Below are 15,637 nucleotides of genomic sequence, written 5' to 3'. Positions count from 1 at the left end.
ATCAAGGACGGGTGTATGTTTGCCATATGTAGTGCTCTCCAAACTAATTTTCTTAGAACAGTATCATACGCTTTTTCTAGATCTGTGAAAATTAATCCTATATTTTTTTTATTTTTCCCTATTGTTTCTCCAAAATCTGTCGTAATGTGAAAATGTGGTCTACACAAATCTCCCAGCGGTAAAACCACATTGTTCTTCCTGGGTTCTAAATTTTTTTCCAGTTTGTTTTTAATTATTCTCGTAAAATTCTCATTATGAGTTTGTAACACAAATTTCTCGATAGTTTGAACAAATTTTGCGATCCCCTTTCTTAAATATGGTCTTAATGTAACCTAGCTTCACCTCGTTGGGAACTGAATCTCCTTGTATCATTTTGTTAAATAGCTGTGTTATCAGTTTCACAATTTTGTCACCACCATATTTCAGACACTCCAGACTGATATTGCCTGGTCCAGGTGATTTACCATTCTTTCCTGATCTCAATGCCTGAAGTACTTCACTTTCTAAAATCTGGATCTCATCATCTTCCTGTCTATTTTCTTCCACTGTTCCTTCTGCTATAAATTCTTCTCTGTCCTCATTTAATAATTCTTGGAAATACTCTTCCCATTCCTTTTGTGTTATCAGATGGAGATTGGTTTTGCTTTTTGTATCCTCTTGAAGCCCTTTTAATACTGACCATGCTTCTTTTGCTCACCCAAATCCTAATTTGCTATTACATGTTCTTTCCCATGCTTCATTTTTTCCCATCCTTATTTTTTCTTCATTCTTCTTTTCCTTGTATATTGATCTTGTTTCTTCTGATTTATCATTCAACCACAGGAGGAATGCATTTCGTTTTTCTCTAACGAGGATCTCTATTTCCTTTGACCACCATTCTGCTGCACGCTTGTGGTTGCTATCTTTTTTACCCAACACCTCTGTTGCTATGATTTTCACATTAGTTTTTATATAATCATATACTTCCTCTGTACTTCCTTCAAATGATTCAACCAGTTTCCTTTCCATCCTGGCCACAGTGAGTGTTCTGATACTTTCGTCTTTTAGCCTGTCAATATTAAAAGATAAATTTTCATCTTTTTCAGTCTGGTTCGTTTTATTTATGTTACTTATATCATTCCTTGCATTCTTCCATGGCCAAAAAGATTTCATTTTCACTAGATAGTGGTCTGATCCACACTGGGCTCCTCTAAAAGATCTGACGTCTGCTGCCTAGAAACTACTTGTTTGCCTGATGATAATATAATCTATTTTAGAACGAAGTTCTCTAGTGTTCTGTTGCCAAGGACATTTATGAATGTCCTTGTGTTTGAAAAAATGGTTCAAATGGCTCTGAGCACTATGCGACTTAACTTCTGAGGTCATCAGTCGCCTAGAATTTAGAACTAATTAAACCCAACTAATCTAAGGACATCACACACATCCATGCCCGAGGCAGGATTCGAACCAGCGACCGTAGCGGTCGCTCGGCTCCAGACTGCAGCGTCTAGAACCGCACGGCCACTCCGGCCGGCTGTGTTTGAAAAATGTGTTGGTAATTTTTAGATCAAATTGTTCAAAAATTACAATCAATCGTTCCCCATTGCTATTATATGCTTCCTCTCCATGTTTTCCTGCTATTCTACAGCCTTCGCTTCCATTCATGTCTCCCATAATAATCAGTTCCTTTCTTCTTGAGATTTTTTCAATAGTCTCCCTGATAGTGGCCCAGAATGTAATTTTCTCCTTATCTTTTGTGTCGTACGGGTTGCGTATACACCAATAACCACAACTTCCGAAGCAAATACTGCCATTTCAGCAGTTATAATACGCTGATTGATGAATGTCCAATTTGTGATTCTTTTTCTCCATACTTTCTTTATCATATTGGTGACTTCTGCTTTTTCTCTTACTGCTTTTGATACCCTACTGATACATGTACATAATTATCCAGACCTTCTACTCCTTGGCTTTTCTTCTTTGTTTCAGAGAGTACGACAACATTCATGTTGAACATTTCAAGTTCTGCAGGTAGTAAATTTAGTTTAATGGAAGTACCTTGCACATTAAAGCATACAAACAACATCTTCCCTTTCTCATCGCCAGTTCGTCGTCCAAAGTTCCAATTTTTCCGAGGCATATTGTTAGGTTTTTTAGCATTTTTAGGTTTTTATGTGAGTGAGGAGCTGGCCACACAATCCCCAACCCACCTGATAATTTTTATTCAAGGTTTTCTTGCTTTAGCCTTTGATGAACAATATCATATTACAAGGCAGCAGTTGCTAGTTTTGGTCCACCTCGGGTATTTTATTTCCCCGGTACCCACCGTATCTGGTGAGCATTCCCCTATCAGACACCTGGGGAGGCGCTCGATGGGAGACCAGCAAATTCCACACGGGGCTTGGTTTCACAGTCAGAAAATAAAAAATAGCTGTTTCGGCGTTTTTGAAAATTCTACCACTAAAGGGATAAAATAGTGGGTGAAAGTGTTTTGAAAATAAATAATTACAAAAAAGCGACTAAAAAATTTATGAGGCTATATCTATGACAGTCTGTATATGACTTCTCGGTTACAAAGAAAAAAAATACGTGTTTCAGTGTTTCTGGAAATTCAGGCCCTAAGGAAGTGCAATAAGGGATGAAAATTCTTAAGAAAATATATCGTTTTATTAAAAAAAAATTAAATGTAAATTAATGAAAATCGGTATTTCACTTCTGGGATAGACATAAAGAAATATTTATTACGGGATATGTAAATATCTCCACAAGAATGCAAAAGTCATTGGACTCCAGCTACCAGAATAGCTTTTGGTCAGAAGTACATTCGGAAAAGACCATGCTTATGTGGCCTTAATTACCGTCACAAGCTTGGAAGGTGTTGCAGTTTGTGAACAACATAAAAATTCAATTAAATAAAAACAAAAACAAAAAAAAATCTTTCAGCAAAGTGTCGGACGCGAAGTTAGCCTGTTTTATGGATAAGCATTTATATGTAATAAATGAAATGTCCACATGTAGATATTCTGTTGCAGCACATCACATTGTCTGAAATAAACAAAGAAAATATTAGGTACGTAAAACCACCAAGTACAATAATTATTTTGTGAACATATCCAGATTTTGTTACAGGAAATTCATATTTCTTAAAATAAAATAAAGCATATTTATATGTAGAGCTATTTAATATAATAACTGGCTTGTGATGTACAGCAAGGAGTAGGCAAGGTCCAGTAAATGCATCTCTCAATTACTTTTTGTACTTCATGTGAGGAAGAATGTCTGTAACATGTGTAATACGTGTGGAGTGACACTGTAAGGATAATGTACAGCAAGTAACGGTATGCGGCCTTTTTGCAACTCTACTTCTCTTGTAAGTACACTTTATTCTCACAAATTCATATTTATTAAGTTTAAGTCTACTTCTGTTGTAAGTACGCTTTCTTCTAACGTTGATATTTATGCAGCTTAAGAGTGTCTTTTCTAAAAACACAATTTTATTATCTGCAAAAGATGCAACATAACCAGCCTTGCACATGGTCTGCTGTTGTGGAAGGGGGGGGGGGGGCGTGCTCTTCACTAAGACGACCTACATGACTAAACAGTTCTTCAGCTAAAGCTGATGGTGTGAACCATTGAAACACATAGTGGCAAACAGATAACTGACTGATACGGGAAACAAACATTTGTGTTTGTCGACAATCCCGGCCTTGTGATGGCGTTCTTTATGGATGGAATACCTTAAGATATGTAATACACACAGCTAGAAACAGAACATTTCGGAATCCGAACGACATCAGAAGAGCAAAGAAATGAAAAATGTTAAAATCCTAAACAATTCTACTGTAGAGTAGTGAACAACACATATGTATCGTTCAATGAGAAGCTGTAAAATCTGTTAAACGAAGGTTTGTTATATAACACAAAGGAATATCTATCAGGGACCACAGTCGATCAGCTCATAGTGGATTACTGTACCAGCGCAGCGGAAATTCTAGCTGACAGACACTGCTGCTCGTTTGTGGTAAAGGTGGCCGGAAGGTATCTCCAAGTCCCCATTCTGCTCCTCTATATCCTTCAAGTTCGTCAGTGGTTTTGTCACAAGATTTAGCAACACCGCCGTTTTTTCACCTCCAGCAACGCTACCAGTAGCGAAAAAGGGATAATATTTCCAAAATAAACCCGTTTTAAAATGTGAAAATATGTGCCAAGGGTATTTGCTGGGTTATTTATGCCCAAGATATCGCCTCAACTCTCTACCTTTGATCAGGTGAACGAAAATACTGTAGAATCTTGTACTCATTTTTTGGCTGCCGGAAACTTTAGATGTAACCTTGTTCTTTTCAGTTTTTTATTTCCCTGTGTATATTGATTCAAATGTGTTAGAATTCCACTTTGAGAAGAGATTCATTACCTCTTCTTTGACATGAGGTTGCTCAAGAATAACAAGACTCTGTGATGGAGATCTCTTTTATTTCCCGGTTACCTCAGAGATGTTCGTACTTATCGCAAAATCAATTTGTTTGCACAATTAAATTTTAGGGTGGAATCGAGATATGTGCAAAAATATACGTACGAATGCAAATCGGAATGCGGTGCAATGAAGACTGAAATGGCAGTCTTCTTTTTCGGTCTTCCTAAGTCGAAGGAAAGCGTTTTCTGTCGGATCACATTTTTCCTTTCCGTAAATGAAACTTTCATTACGGAGGGCAGCATTCGTCGATTCCTCTGGCTAATCATTGGCATTCAGTTCGGTTTCCCTTTCTGCAGATGAATCAGTCCTAGAGATCGTCTCTGACAAATGCCACAGTTGTGTGAAAAGTGACGTCCGAGGTCTTGGGTTATCTTTTTTTTTTTCTGCTCGCTACATGTGCTTACGAACAGCAAGGACGTGCTCGAGGCAAATATTGGTATTAGTTCCGACCGGCTACTACGTGCCCAAGTCAATATAGGTACATTACGAATTTTGTGGAAGTAAATGCCGAATTGGCTCCCTCGGTACGCAGTAAGGAAATGTGGGCGAGCGAAGCGGTCGGCTGTGGCCGGTAATCCCGGCGCGCTCGCCGCCGTGGAGGAAGTGTGCGCCGGGGCCGCGTAGTGCCGGGCCGGCCGGCAGAGCGCGTCACGTCCACCCACAGGCGGCGGCTGCGGCGGCGGGCGCGACTACTGTGCGGGCAGCGGAGCGGCACTGGCCAGTGGGCCCCCAGCACCCGCGCCGCGCGGACGACCGCCCCGCAGCCACACGATGAGCGTGTCTGCCGTGAGCGGCGGCCCGCCGCCCCTGCCCGTGCTGCCGCCGCCGCCGCCGCGACTACTGCCGGCTCTCCGCGCGCGCTTCAGGGTGAGCGCCAGCTACTGTGCCGCGGCCGCGCTGCTCACACCACGGACGGACCACTCTTTCTTCCGACAGTCGCCGTAGTTTGTCACGTGCGCGTGTTGTGCTTGTGTGTCTGTGTGTGTGTGTATGTCACACGCTTCTATTTTGGCGCAACATTTCGTCTGTATCGTGAGGCGGTGAGTGCTAATCCGACGGCAACACAGGCTGTGACACCACCTCTACCTTTCTTACGTCAGCCCACACACCCAGCATTTCACGTGCAAAAGGGTCACTGTCATATGCAAAAAAAAAAAAAAAAAAAAAAAAAAAATGTTTCCATCTATGTTAACGGCTCGTGTTCTCTTTAACGTACAAGTTACGACTTCCGTAGGCTCACATTCCTCAAGTAAAGAGACTCGAAAGACAAAAGCAACCCTGTCCTGTGCTACGTACCGAGTTAGGAAGAAAAAACAAAAGCCACGAACGGGTCTTTCCAGAGAGGCTGATGAGATCGCCGTCTCCTGTCACGATGCTAGCGGCTTTCATTTCCGAAAGCTCGTATCCACTTTGTTCCGTGTCACTCGGAACCTACGCGGAAGTACTGTATCCCTCCAGTCTCGGATGACAATTTCAGAGCGAGTAACGTCTGAATCGTCATTCGGTGACAGCGCTGCTCGTACGATCGCACGCTGTTCCAGAGCTACGGAAAGCACGCCTCGTTCCTACTACGCCTTATCATTCTATATACTTCTTGTCGTTCCTTAGCCTTTCACTTTCTTACTTGCGTCTTCTCAGCGATCAGGTTCGTCTGTGCGTCTAACGATAACGCTGTGTTACTGATTAGCACACGCGCTCCTTAACTTTCATTTTGGAAGCATTGCCAGTTGCAGTTTTGTGCCGCCTTCTCTTGGCGCACGTGACGAAACAGAGGTGTGTAATGAAGTGAGGACACGCACGCGCCGGCCCGGACTCTGGACTGCTTCCGTGTCGCTTTGCGCCGCCGCTGCCGCCGCCGCCGCCGCCGCCGCCTTCGCAGTAGGTGTGGACGCGGCGCGGCGTGCAGGTGCCGCCCGGGCTTCGGCGGTCGCCGCACAGATGGAGCACGAGTCGCCGCCGGCACACAGCCGCGCACAGCTTCCGCTGCCTCTCTGCGTTACGAGCTCCCCGCCTCAGCGGACAGCTGCCGCACAGCTGGTGCAAACAGCGGCTCGTTCCGAATGTTTCGACATCAGTCTGTGAGACGCGTAGTTTCGCCGCGATTTCCAAAACTGGAATTGACAACCCCATATGCCTCCTCTGTGGTCGACACAGAGTTGATTAATGTGACAACTGTCCAATACGAGCACGTCTTCTTCCTTCTTTACTCGACTGCTACAACTGCGTCCATGCCCCGTCGCTACTTTTCCTTCTTTTTTCCTCCGAGACGTAGTTCAAACTGTCTCATCAGTTCTCAAATGGAAGCACTCCTTTTGGCAGGAAACCGTAATTATAGTGTTGTCAATCTTCTTGAGTCTGAAGAATACAATGTGCAAGTGCGCTGAATATTTTCCTCCATCTTTGAAGGTACCTTGGATGTGAATCCTTTTAAGCTATAACATACGTTGTAAGTGAAACAGTACGTGAAAATTCGGTGCGTCGGTGATGCTGCGTGGGACAGACAGCCCGCCGCCTGACCTTTGCCTTTGCGACTGCCGACTACTGCTCGCCGCGATAACAGCGGCCGTGTTCCCCTCGCGGGTCGCGCGCCTTCGCCGGCCGCTCTTCGCTATCGCTCCTGTTCCAGTACAGACACACTGGTTGCTCACACGAGGAAACGTCCAGACACGCAGGATGTAACACAAAATGGAGCACACTTTTCCGCCATTTTAGTATAGCTTATCGTATCCCGTCTCCCTACATTGAATAATCACCGTTCCCCAAACATTCAGCAAAAGCGTATATAGCCGACGTGGTCGCTAACAGCTGCAGGACATCACAAAACGAGACTTCATTTCTGAAATAAATTGTTTCAAATAGTGTGTCGATAATTTTCGGGTTAGGCCCGTCTATGGCAATGGAAATATATACCAGTTTACACGTACACGTATTCGAGAGTTGCAAACAAGTTCTGACTGAAAATTGGAAAGTCTGGATGCAGAAAATCCGCTTTAAAACCAGCAAAGCAAACACACGTGTAGAGTAGCATCGACAATCCTCGTAAATTAATAATTGGTCGTTATTACATTATAGAGACTCAGAAAGTTCCTGAACGTCTTGTAACCCGAAGGTACAGTGTCTGGCATGTAAAGCACAATAGCTTACACACTGTTATGTACATATTGCAGGCCACAGATGAGGCTTTTCCAAAAATAAAGGCTGAACGTGTATGGCGTGATAAAATTAGTTTTGTTCAATTCCTCATAGACGGACCTAACGTGAGAATTATCATCGTAACATTACGCACAACTGAAGACGACGGGACAACAGAAGATGGAACATATTTCAGGTCGTTTTGATTTCTTCAGTTCGTTGTTGATGTTATTTGGTGCGGGAAATAGACATCACAAAAGACTAATTTCTTGATTGAATAAAAACTTTTAAAGCAAACATTGCAGATCGCAATTTTCTCGTCACAATTAAACGCATGCAGCGTTCTCATATTATTCTTCAATTTGTACATATTTTATAAAGATGACTACGTTATACGCCCTGCAGGACCATTCTTGTGTTAGCCAGGGTACGGTGTTTCCATCCCATTTTATGATTATTGATCACTTAGCTGTATTACCAAATTACTACGAAATGTGTGGCTTGCATGTTCACAGCTAAGGAACAGTTGACAGTTTTCGTAGCCGTTGCGTATGCTGCTCTTACGATAATACCTGTTATACTATTGCAAATAATGAGCTTTTACTCCCAGTTCTTCTCATGCAAACTGGACAATTTCCAATTGACCGTCAGCGTGCGAATGTCATTCATATTTCTAGCACTAGCTCTGCTTTCACGTTTTTATCCTTTGCCTCTCACGTATGATCTGTCTTTTATTCTGTTATTTACATCTGTTAGCGCTACTGTACGTTGATGTTTCTATCAATTGACTCTCACATATGATACGTCTTCTACATGTGGCACGTTGCCGATCAGCTGTATAACACAGCTTCCCTGTCTTGTAGTTTTAACTACATTCCCCTGTCACTTTTATGGTTTTAAAATTAGTTGGACTTTGGCACAAGCTGCTTGGATTTCATTCATGAATTACATATGATCTACTTCCTACAAACGGCATGTTGCCAGTTGAGGATGAAATACCAATCTCAATTTTATACCATTATCATCTATATATTTTGAAATCAATTTCAATGCAGAGTGAGCCTCTTCTTCTTTCTGATCTACAATTCTTCCGACAGATCTACAAACCGGCTTGCTCACGGTGACAATTTCGGCTACTTACTGCAGTGGTTTTGGTACTTAGGAATGCATACTGTTGCATGACGACATCGTGCTTTCCAATGCTTATTCACCGCCTTTTCATATTTTGAACAGTATGTTACTAAATGACCATTAACATAGTTTGTACTACACTGTTAAATGCATTTTCAAATATTGACTTTTACATCTAGAATTGGCTCCCCATTATTTTGTCTCAGGTACTGTACGGTGTTTATGTATTCTGCTTGATTGTACATAATTTCCTTAGGGTATGTTTCCTACATGCGTTACAGATCCGAAGATGGTTGCAGATAGCAACCGAAGCTAGTTATTTAACTTTTAACTGTAATAGAAAAATTGCTGTCGGATCGTTAAAACTGTTTACTTTAAAAAAAATTTTATTCAGTAAAGCACATTAAGACCGCCGCCTCTCCCTCCTGACCAAGAGAGGCTCCACCGTCTAATTTCTTTCTGTAAAAGTATTTTCTAACTAGTCATTCGAAACAGCTGCGGTTTGTTTGCCCGATAAATTGCAAATGAAGTATTCCCTGGTTCACAATATGTTAAAAATAATTTCACCTCGGCTGCCCTATTCCCTAACTGCTTTCCCACGCCGATAGTGATTATTTGGAGAACTTTCATTTTAGAAGGGGTCAGATGTTGGTATTCGTGGAACACATCCCAAACGCGGAATTTAACGTTCGGCTTTGTGTCTGCTGTCTTCAGATTTCACACCAGATTGATCCGAGTGTAGACTGAACACTAGGTATGGACACATTCAGTGAATTTACATGAGATCAGAATTTAGTTGTACTTTTTGACAGGCCTGGAATGTATTGTTCACTTCCCGCACAGCCCCTTCTTGCTGCTGCACTAATTGTCATCGGTTATTTTCTCTCTCAGTATCCCAACATTCTTTATAAAAGCGTGCGTTCTGTTTTCCAACATTATCCTAACGGGACCATAAAACCGAGGTGAGTCTTTTGCCGTCTTTCGTCGCTTTGCTTCTTACTTATTTGATTCGACCGTCGTCGATCGGATCTTTGAGTTTTTATCAGTGCTGTTCTGCGTTTGTCAGGATCGCCGTCCGTGTAACAGCAAACCAATCGCCGATTCCTCCCTCGTGGATGATATTCCTAGTGGCCAGGAGCTTAAAATGTATTTTTCTCGTGTGGACTGCCAAGTAGTTAGTTCGAGGCGGTTGTCAACGAGTTCAGTAGTACTTCTCTATTAAGTCCGCACCGCCGATAACTCGTGCGTGGTTTTCCGAAGTGTTAGTCACCACCTGCGACGTGCTCTCATTTCCGTGAATCTATCCTCGCGCCGCGTCACGACACGTTCGAGATAAAATTCCTGCGTTAAGTACTTGACGCTAACGCGACGCTTGCGACGTAAATCCGTAGCCGTGAATGGTGACGAATGTGGTGCGCTGTCGTGTCGCCGGACTCTGCGAGCGCGCCTGCCACCTGTGCGGCGTGCTCTGCAGCCAGCGGCGGTGCTCAGCACGCCGGCTCCCACCCTACTTTCCGGTTTTCCGTCGTTTTCGCGACTCCCTCCGGGACGGTTTCTCTGCAAGGGCGGTGCCGATTTCTTTCCCCGTCCTTCCGTTCTCGGAGCCAGTGCTCCGCCTCTGGTGGCGCCGCCGCCCTAATCCTCCCGGCATCCTCGCTTCCTTCCTTCCTTTTTCCTCCAACCGTCGTTCCATCGTCCGGCGCCCTCAGGATTTTCGCTGCGGACTGACTCGTGCAAAATTTTATTTTGTACGAGTGACCTCAACGAGCGCCATCCTTTAGTTTCTTGCTGCTGATATTTCACTAGTTGAGCCCTGCTGTGTTACTCTAGGTTAAACAGTAGTTTATATTGAAATGTTAATCCCGGAACTCACTATCCGCGCGTATCGCCATAAAAATGCTATCTCTTGAAAGTCTCGCAGCCCACGCCAGTTGCGGCCCAGGAAACCGTGCGCATCGAATTATGAGATGATGCGAAAAGTTGACAGAGTTTGTGCCGCTCGCTCGTTTCTTTGTCTGAGAAAGTTGCTACGCGACCGAGTGCCCAATTACAGAATGTCCCAGAAAGGAGTCAATAATTTTACGGCTGTTTGCAACATGCTTAGCACGTGTAAGATCACAGTTGTCACGGGTCGCCAGAAATCTATTGCAATACTTGTTCTTTGCGTGTATGTAGAGAGAGCTGGGTGCCCGCCGTTGGCCGGGTACGTACCTATTTCCACCTTACCGTTAATTTATGTCCTTCCTCCTCTCCCTGTGCCTTTTACTTCTTTCCTCCCCATATCAGTCCTCTCCTGCACGCTCCGCCACTTTCTGTTGATTTCATGCACCCATCCCTGTGCAACTGCTCCTCCATCTCTCTCTCTCTCTCTCTCTCTCTACCTTCCTCTCTCTGTCTCTCTCCTCGACCCAATAGCAGGATGGTCGTTCTTAACCACCACAGTATTTCTTTCCAGATTGTAACCATAATATTTCTACCAAATTTGGTTGAAATCGTTCCAGAGTTTAGGACGACCTTTTTATCCGTGGCTTTCCCCACATACGCACATGTCAAATCTATATCACATATATTTAATACATTTCACCTGTATCTCGAGCAAATTTCTCCCTGCTGTTTCATTTTCACGTAGCTCAGTTTTTATGACCTGAACTATATTCGTAGACTGATATAATTTTGCAGATACGTCTAGTCCTATACGTGGCTACTGTCTACGAACTGTATTGCAAATAGAGTTAGCAGTAAAGAAGTAATCAATGAAAATGTCAGACATATGCGGCAGTTTTCACGCTTCTCAGTGTTTACGACGCCGCAACTCCTGAAATATGTATCGTGCAGCGATATATTTTTCTTTTTACGTTCGGCTGTGGAACTTGGCCGTGACATCTACCCTTCCTACCAACTGCAGCCTGCTCTTGTTCCCCCCCCCCCCCCTAGGTCCCCCTTTTCCTCTCCCCTCCTTCTCCCTGAGTGGATTTTCCTCCTTCCCCCCACCCCCTGAGCCCCTGCACCCCCTCCTCAGCTGTTTTCCTCTCCCGTACCTTCCCTCCCCAGTCCCCTTTCGACGCGGCCCCCACCTCGCCCCCCTCTCCCTCCCCTCCTTCTCGCCTACTTTTTCCTTCTTCCTTCTTCCTTGTCCCCGACCCCTGGCGGCTCCTCCCACATTTTTTTATTCATTATCAAGTGTGCTGCGTTAGTGTTGCGTTCGGTCCCATTGTGCAGCGTCATCAAGTGATGTGGTTTTAATTGTGAACTCGAACTGTATATAGTCCACGATTGTTCATGTGATTTCTTATACTGTGGCCGACTTTTTTTGGGGGGGATTTGAGGTCCGCCAATTACGCAAAACACCGTTTTTCTCAGTATGGGTACTGAGAAAAACGGCGTTTTGCGTAACTGGCGGACCTCAAATCCCAAAAATCTTAACTGCAAACACGGCCAATACAAGGAGCTGCAAATCAAAAGATGGATATTTTTAACTTGAGTTTCACTCCAGTGATTTGAAGTGCGCAACGAGCTGCCAGTTGTGTTCTTTTACCTTTATGTCCCCCCTGTGCATGTCCCCATATTAGTGTATATTTTAATATCCATCATCTCCATTTACTGTGTTTTTTATGTCCCCATTTCATTCCCCCCTTTTAGTAAGCTTTCTGCTTTCATGTATTGTGTAAACCCCTGCCGCCCGGAGTGGCCATGCGGTTCTAGGCGCTACAGTCTGGAACCGAGCGACCGCTACGGTCGCAGGTCCGAATCCTGCCTCGGGCATGGATGTGTGTGATGTCCTTAGGTTAGTTATGTTTAATTAGTTCTAAGTTCTAGGCAACTGATGACCTCAGAAGTTAAGTCGCATAGTGCTCAGAGACATTTGAACCATTTTTGTAAACCCCTTTTGGCTGCAGAGCAGTGGACTGTACCACTGCCAGCCCTCCACTGCGAATATGGGGCAGGGGAATGAAATTACAATAAAGAAAAAAAAACCGTAGATATTTCGGCACCAAACGCTGACTGGAAGTATCGTGCACGACGAGGGGCCATATAGTCTGCAGGTTGGCAGAAACTGTTCCATCACTGCAGGCGTGCCTGTTTGGTAAAACATGCACGCCAGGCGGCTCTTGCACCTGTCGTAGGGAAAAAAGGCGTGCCTCAGCCAGAATCAGTGGAGCACTCTGCCAGTTCAGAGACGCGCCTCTGTGCCAGTGCTGACGTACTGCGTGGTGGGAGGCCGAGAATACCTCAGGCCAACGCCTGTGAGGATTACTACATTTCTGCTCAGAAGAAGAATTTAACGTTTTTCAAGCTGGTAATATTAAACTCGTTGTTATTGAACTAGTGTGTGTAGTGCCTCTGTTTGTATGTTTGTGAAGGAAACTCTCTTGATAGGCATCGACTACTCTCACAGCATACGTAATTTCGAAAATGTAGACAAGTCAATCTCGTGGTGGAGAAGCAGCTGCCGACTGCGACGGTTGCCTGTAAAATTCTTGAAATATAAGATAAATAAAACTTCTATAGGATCTTCTCCAATTGCAACACTGCCATTCGCATTTGGGCATTCGATGATTGTCTGCGAGTGAAATGAGTTCTTTTTAGCAGAGAAAACTTTCTCTATTCTCTTCACCGTGTTATTGAAGCAGAATCCTTTGTTCAAAATTAAATAGCAGCGCTCTTAGAGGCGCCATGTCGCTGAAAGCACGGCCCCTCCCGCCTGAGGTTCGAGTCCTCCCTAGGGCGTGTGTGTGTGTGTGTGTTGTTTCTAGCACACGTTAGTTTAAGTGTGTAAGTCTAGGGACCGAGGACTTCTGCAGTTTGGTCCCTTAAAAACTCACACACATTTTTTTTTTAATTAAATACCTTTGAAATGCAATAGACTGTATTATGAACGTTACGAAACTCCACATTGACATAACATATCGCCTGTGAATCTCAAAAACACAAATTATCCAATATGGTGCCTAACAATTACTGTTTCATTGCACACACTCCCTACACGTCCTATCGTTATTCTGTCTCGTAACAAAGTCTAGTCATATTCTCATTTTCTTAATTTTCTTCGCTCGCCATGGAGCAACACGGAGTCAAGGAGTAAATATTTCACTCGCTTAGGCGAAACGCACTACCTCGCAATATGTGTTCACTTTAGACCAATAACATCAGGATGGTCATTGAACCGATCAGTCTCTTTCGCCAGCTAGCACGGGCCAAGGGATATTATGGACTGCTTTAGTCCGTTCGAGAGAATGAAGTTTTATGCTATCGCGGGAATTGGCTGTACGATAATTATTTTTGAAGCGCCACTGTGTGCAACCGTGTTATTTTGTGGGAATCTTTTTCGTTATTCTTCAGAACTGTTGTTTTCATGTTCATCGGTGCTCATTTGCACTCAGTGCGTAACGTTTATGTTTTTACTCGAAAAACTCTTTGTTTTCTTGAGGTAAATGTATGGTTATGGCTTTCCGGAATTTGGACGCTTTTACGCAGCGTGTCATGGGCTCTTTTTTGTGAATTGTGATACGCCTTTTTGTTCGCCCTACTTACAGATCATTTTTTAAAAACATCGAATATTTTTGAATCGTGATGGAATCCTTTTTGATTTTACGCCTCAGAGACCACTGGACTAATGTTACGGAAACAGAGAACGGATGGAGATATAGAAACAAGATGTCCGAGAAGTGACAACAGAGTAAGGTGCTAAGTCTTGTGCTATGGTTATTACATGTCACTTGTCTATATTACGAATCAGCTGATACAATCACCCAATCCCTTTTGCAGTTTACTCTGCTAACAGCTGCCAGAGCCCACAAAAATTTGATTTATGTTATGGATCGAATTCGAAACTTTAAAACGCTGCCATGGTCCACTAACTACGAGGTATAACCTTATGTTACAGGTTTAACGCATTGAGCCGAGCACCAGAGTCAGAAGCCGTGTGTAGCCCTAAAGCCAGCGTTACCCGCTGCGCGCAGATTAGGGAAACCGGTGTTTGACAATGAGACCACTTCACACGTAATTTCAAGTAATTTCGTAGCTTTTTCTCGCTGTCACCACACACAAACTAATGAAGGCTCGTACTACATTTTCGCTGTCCTTTTAGTAAAACTTCACATCAGGCATTACGTTTTAATTTATTACTTCTTTACTATTAGCTCTATTCGCAACACATTTTGAAGGCAGTATCCACATATACCACTGAATGTGGACGCAAAATTACAGCTTTGTATGACGCACAGTTCAAGAGATACGTCATAAACACTGATGTCCGTGAAAAACTAGCTTTTCTTAAAATGGAGCACAGTCACCCACACTATACTTAAGCACTGGATGATCAGAAAGTATTAAAAAAAACACAAACAGGGTTTTGTGCCTTCAGCCATAAAGGTTTTACATCCTTATCGTCAGATATTTAACACGTTACCTCATCTGTAAGGTAATCAGACGTCTGAAGCTGTTTTGCACACGAGAGCCCGATGCTTTTAGGGAAAGGATGATACTGGTGTTATCTAACAGAATACTATAGAAATAGTTTTCATCCGCCTACAAATTTACTGACTGACTGATTCACCATCGCGCAGCCCATACTGCAAAGGACAGAAACGAGTACCTTAGAAAGGTACAATATCTTAATACTGTCGTTTAAGAATCGATTTTTTGAAATTCCAACCATAAGATGGTTAAGCAGGGGACGAAATGATTTCTGAAAATATGTCACTATTAAGGCAATATTGAAGCTAGACCTACGAAAATTGATATTTGGATTCTCGATCAGAAATAAAGAAATTTTTGTAAATTTATCCCCTATGAGGGTAAAATAGAGGGAGGAATTTCTTGTGAGTAAATCATTATTGAAGAGATACTAAAGTATTTTCAAAGCTATGTCTATGAAAACTGGTGTTTAACTTTTCGGTTACAAATATAAAAAAATACGTGTTT

General features: G+C 43.2%; 1 protein-coding gene across 8 annotated transcripts in view; it reads left to right on the top strand.

Annotated features, from left to right (window-relative positions):
- The window catches only part of LOC126460492 (NAD(+) hydrolase sarm1-like), a 1,203,839-nt gene that overhangs the window by 993,222 nt on the left and 194,980 nt on the right, over window positions 1–15,637 (top strand). The window contains exon 1 of one of the 8 annotated variants that reach the window (XM_050095922.1): window positions 5,190–5,317. The exons of the other annotated variants lie outside the window; for them this stretch is intronic. Coding sequence (XP_049951879.1) covers window positions 5,222–5,317 — 96 coding nt within the window. The 5' untranslated portion in view covers window positions 5,190–5,221. Of the gene's footprint in view, window positions 1–5,189; window positions 5,318–15,637 lie in introns of those variants that run through there. 8 annotated transcript variants of the gene reach the window in all.

This window comes from Schistocerca serialis, chromosome 1 (genome assembly GCF_023864345.2).
Source record: "Schistocerca serialis cubense isolate TAMUIC-IGC-003099 chromosome 1, iqSchSeri2.2, whole genome shotgun sequence".
Lineage (NCBI taxonomy): Eukaryota > Metazoa > Arthropoda > Insecta > Orthoptera > Acrididae > Schistocerca > Schistocerca serialis.
This window is presented reverse-complemented; position numbering and strand designations above follow the sequence as displayed.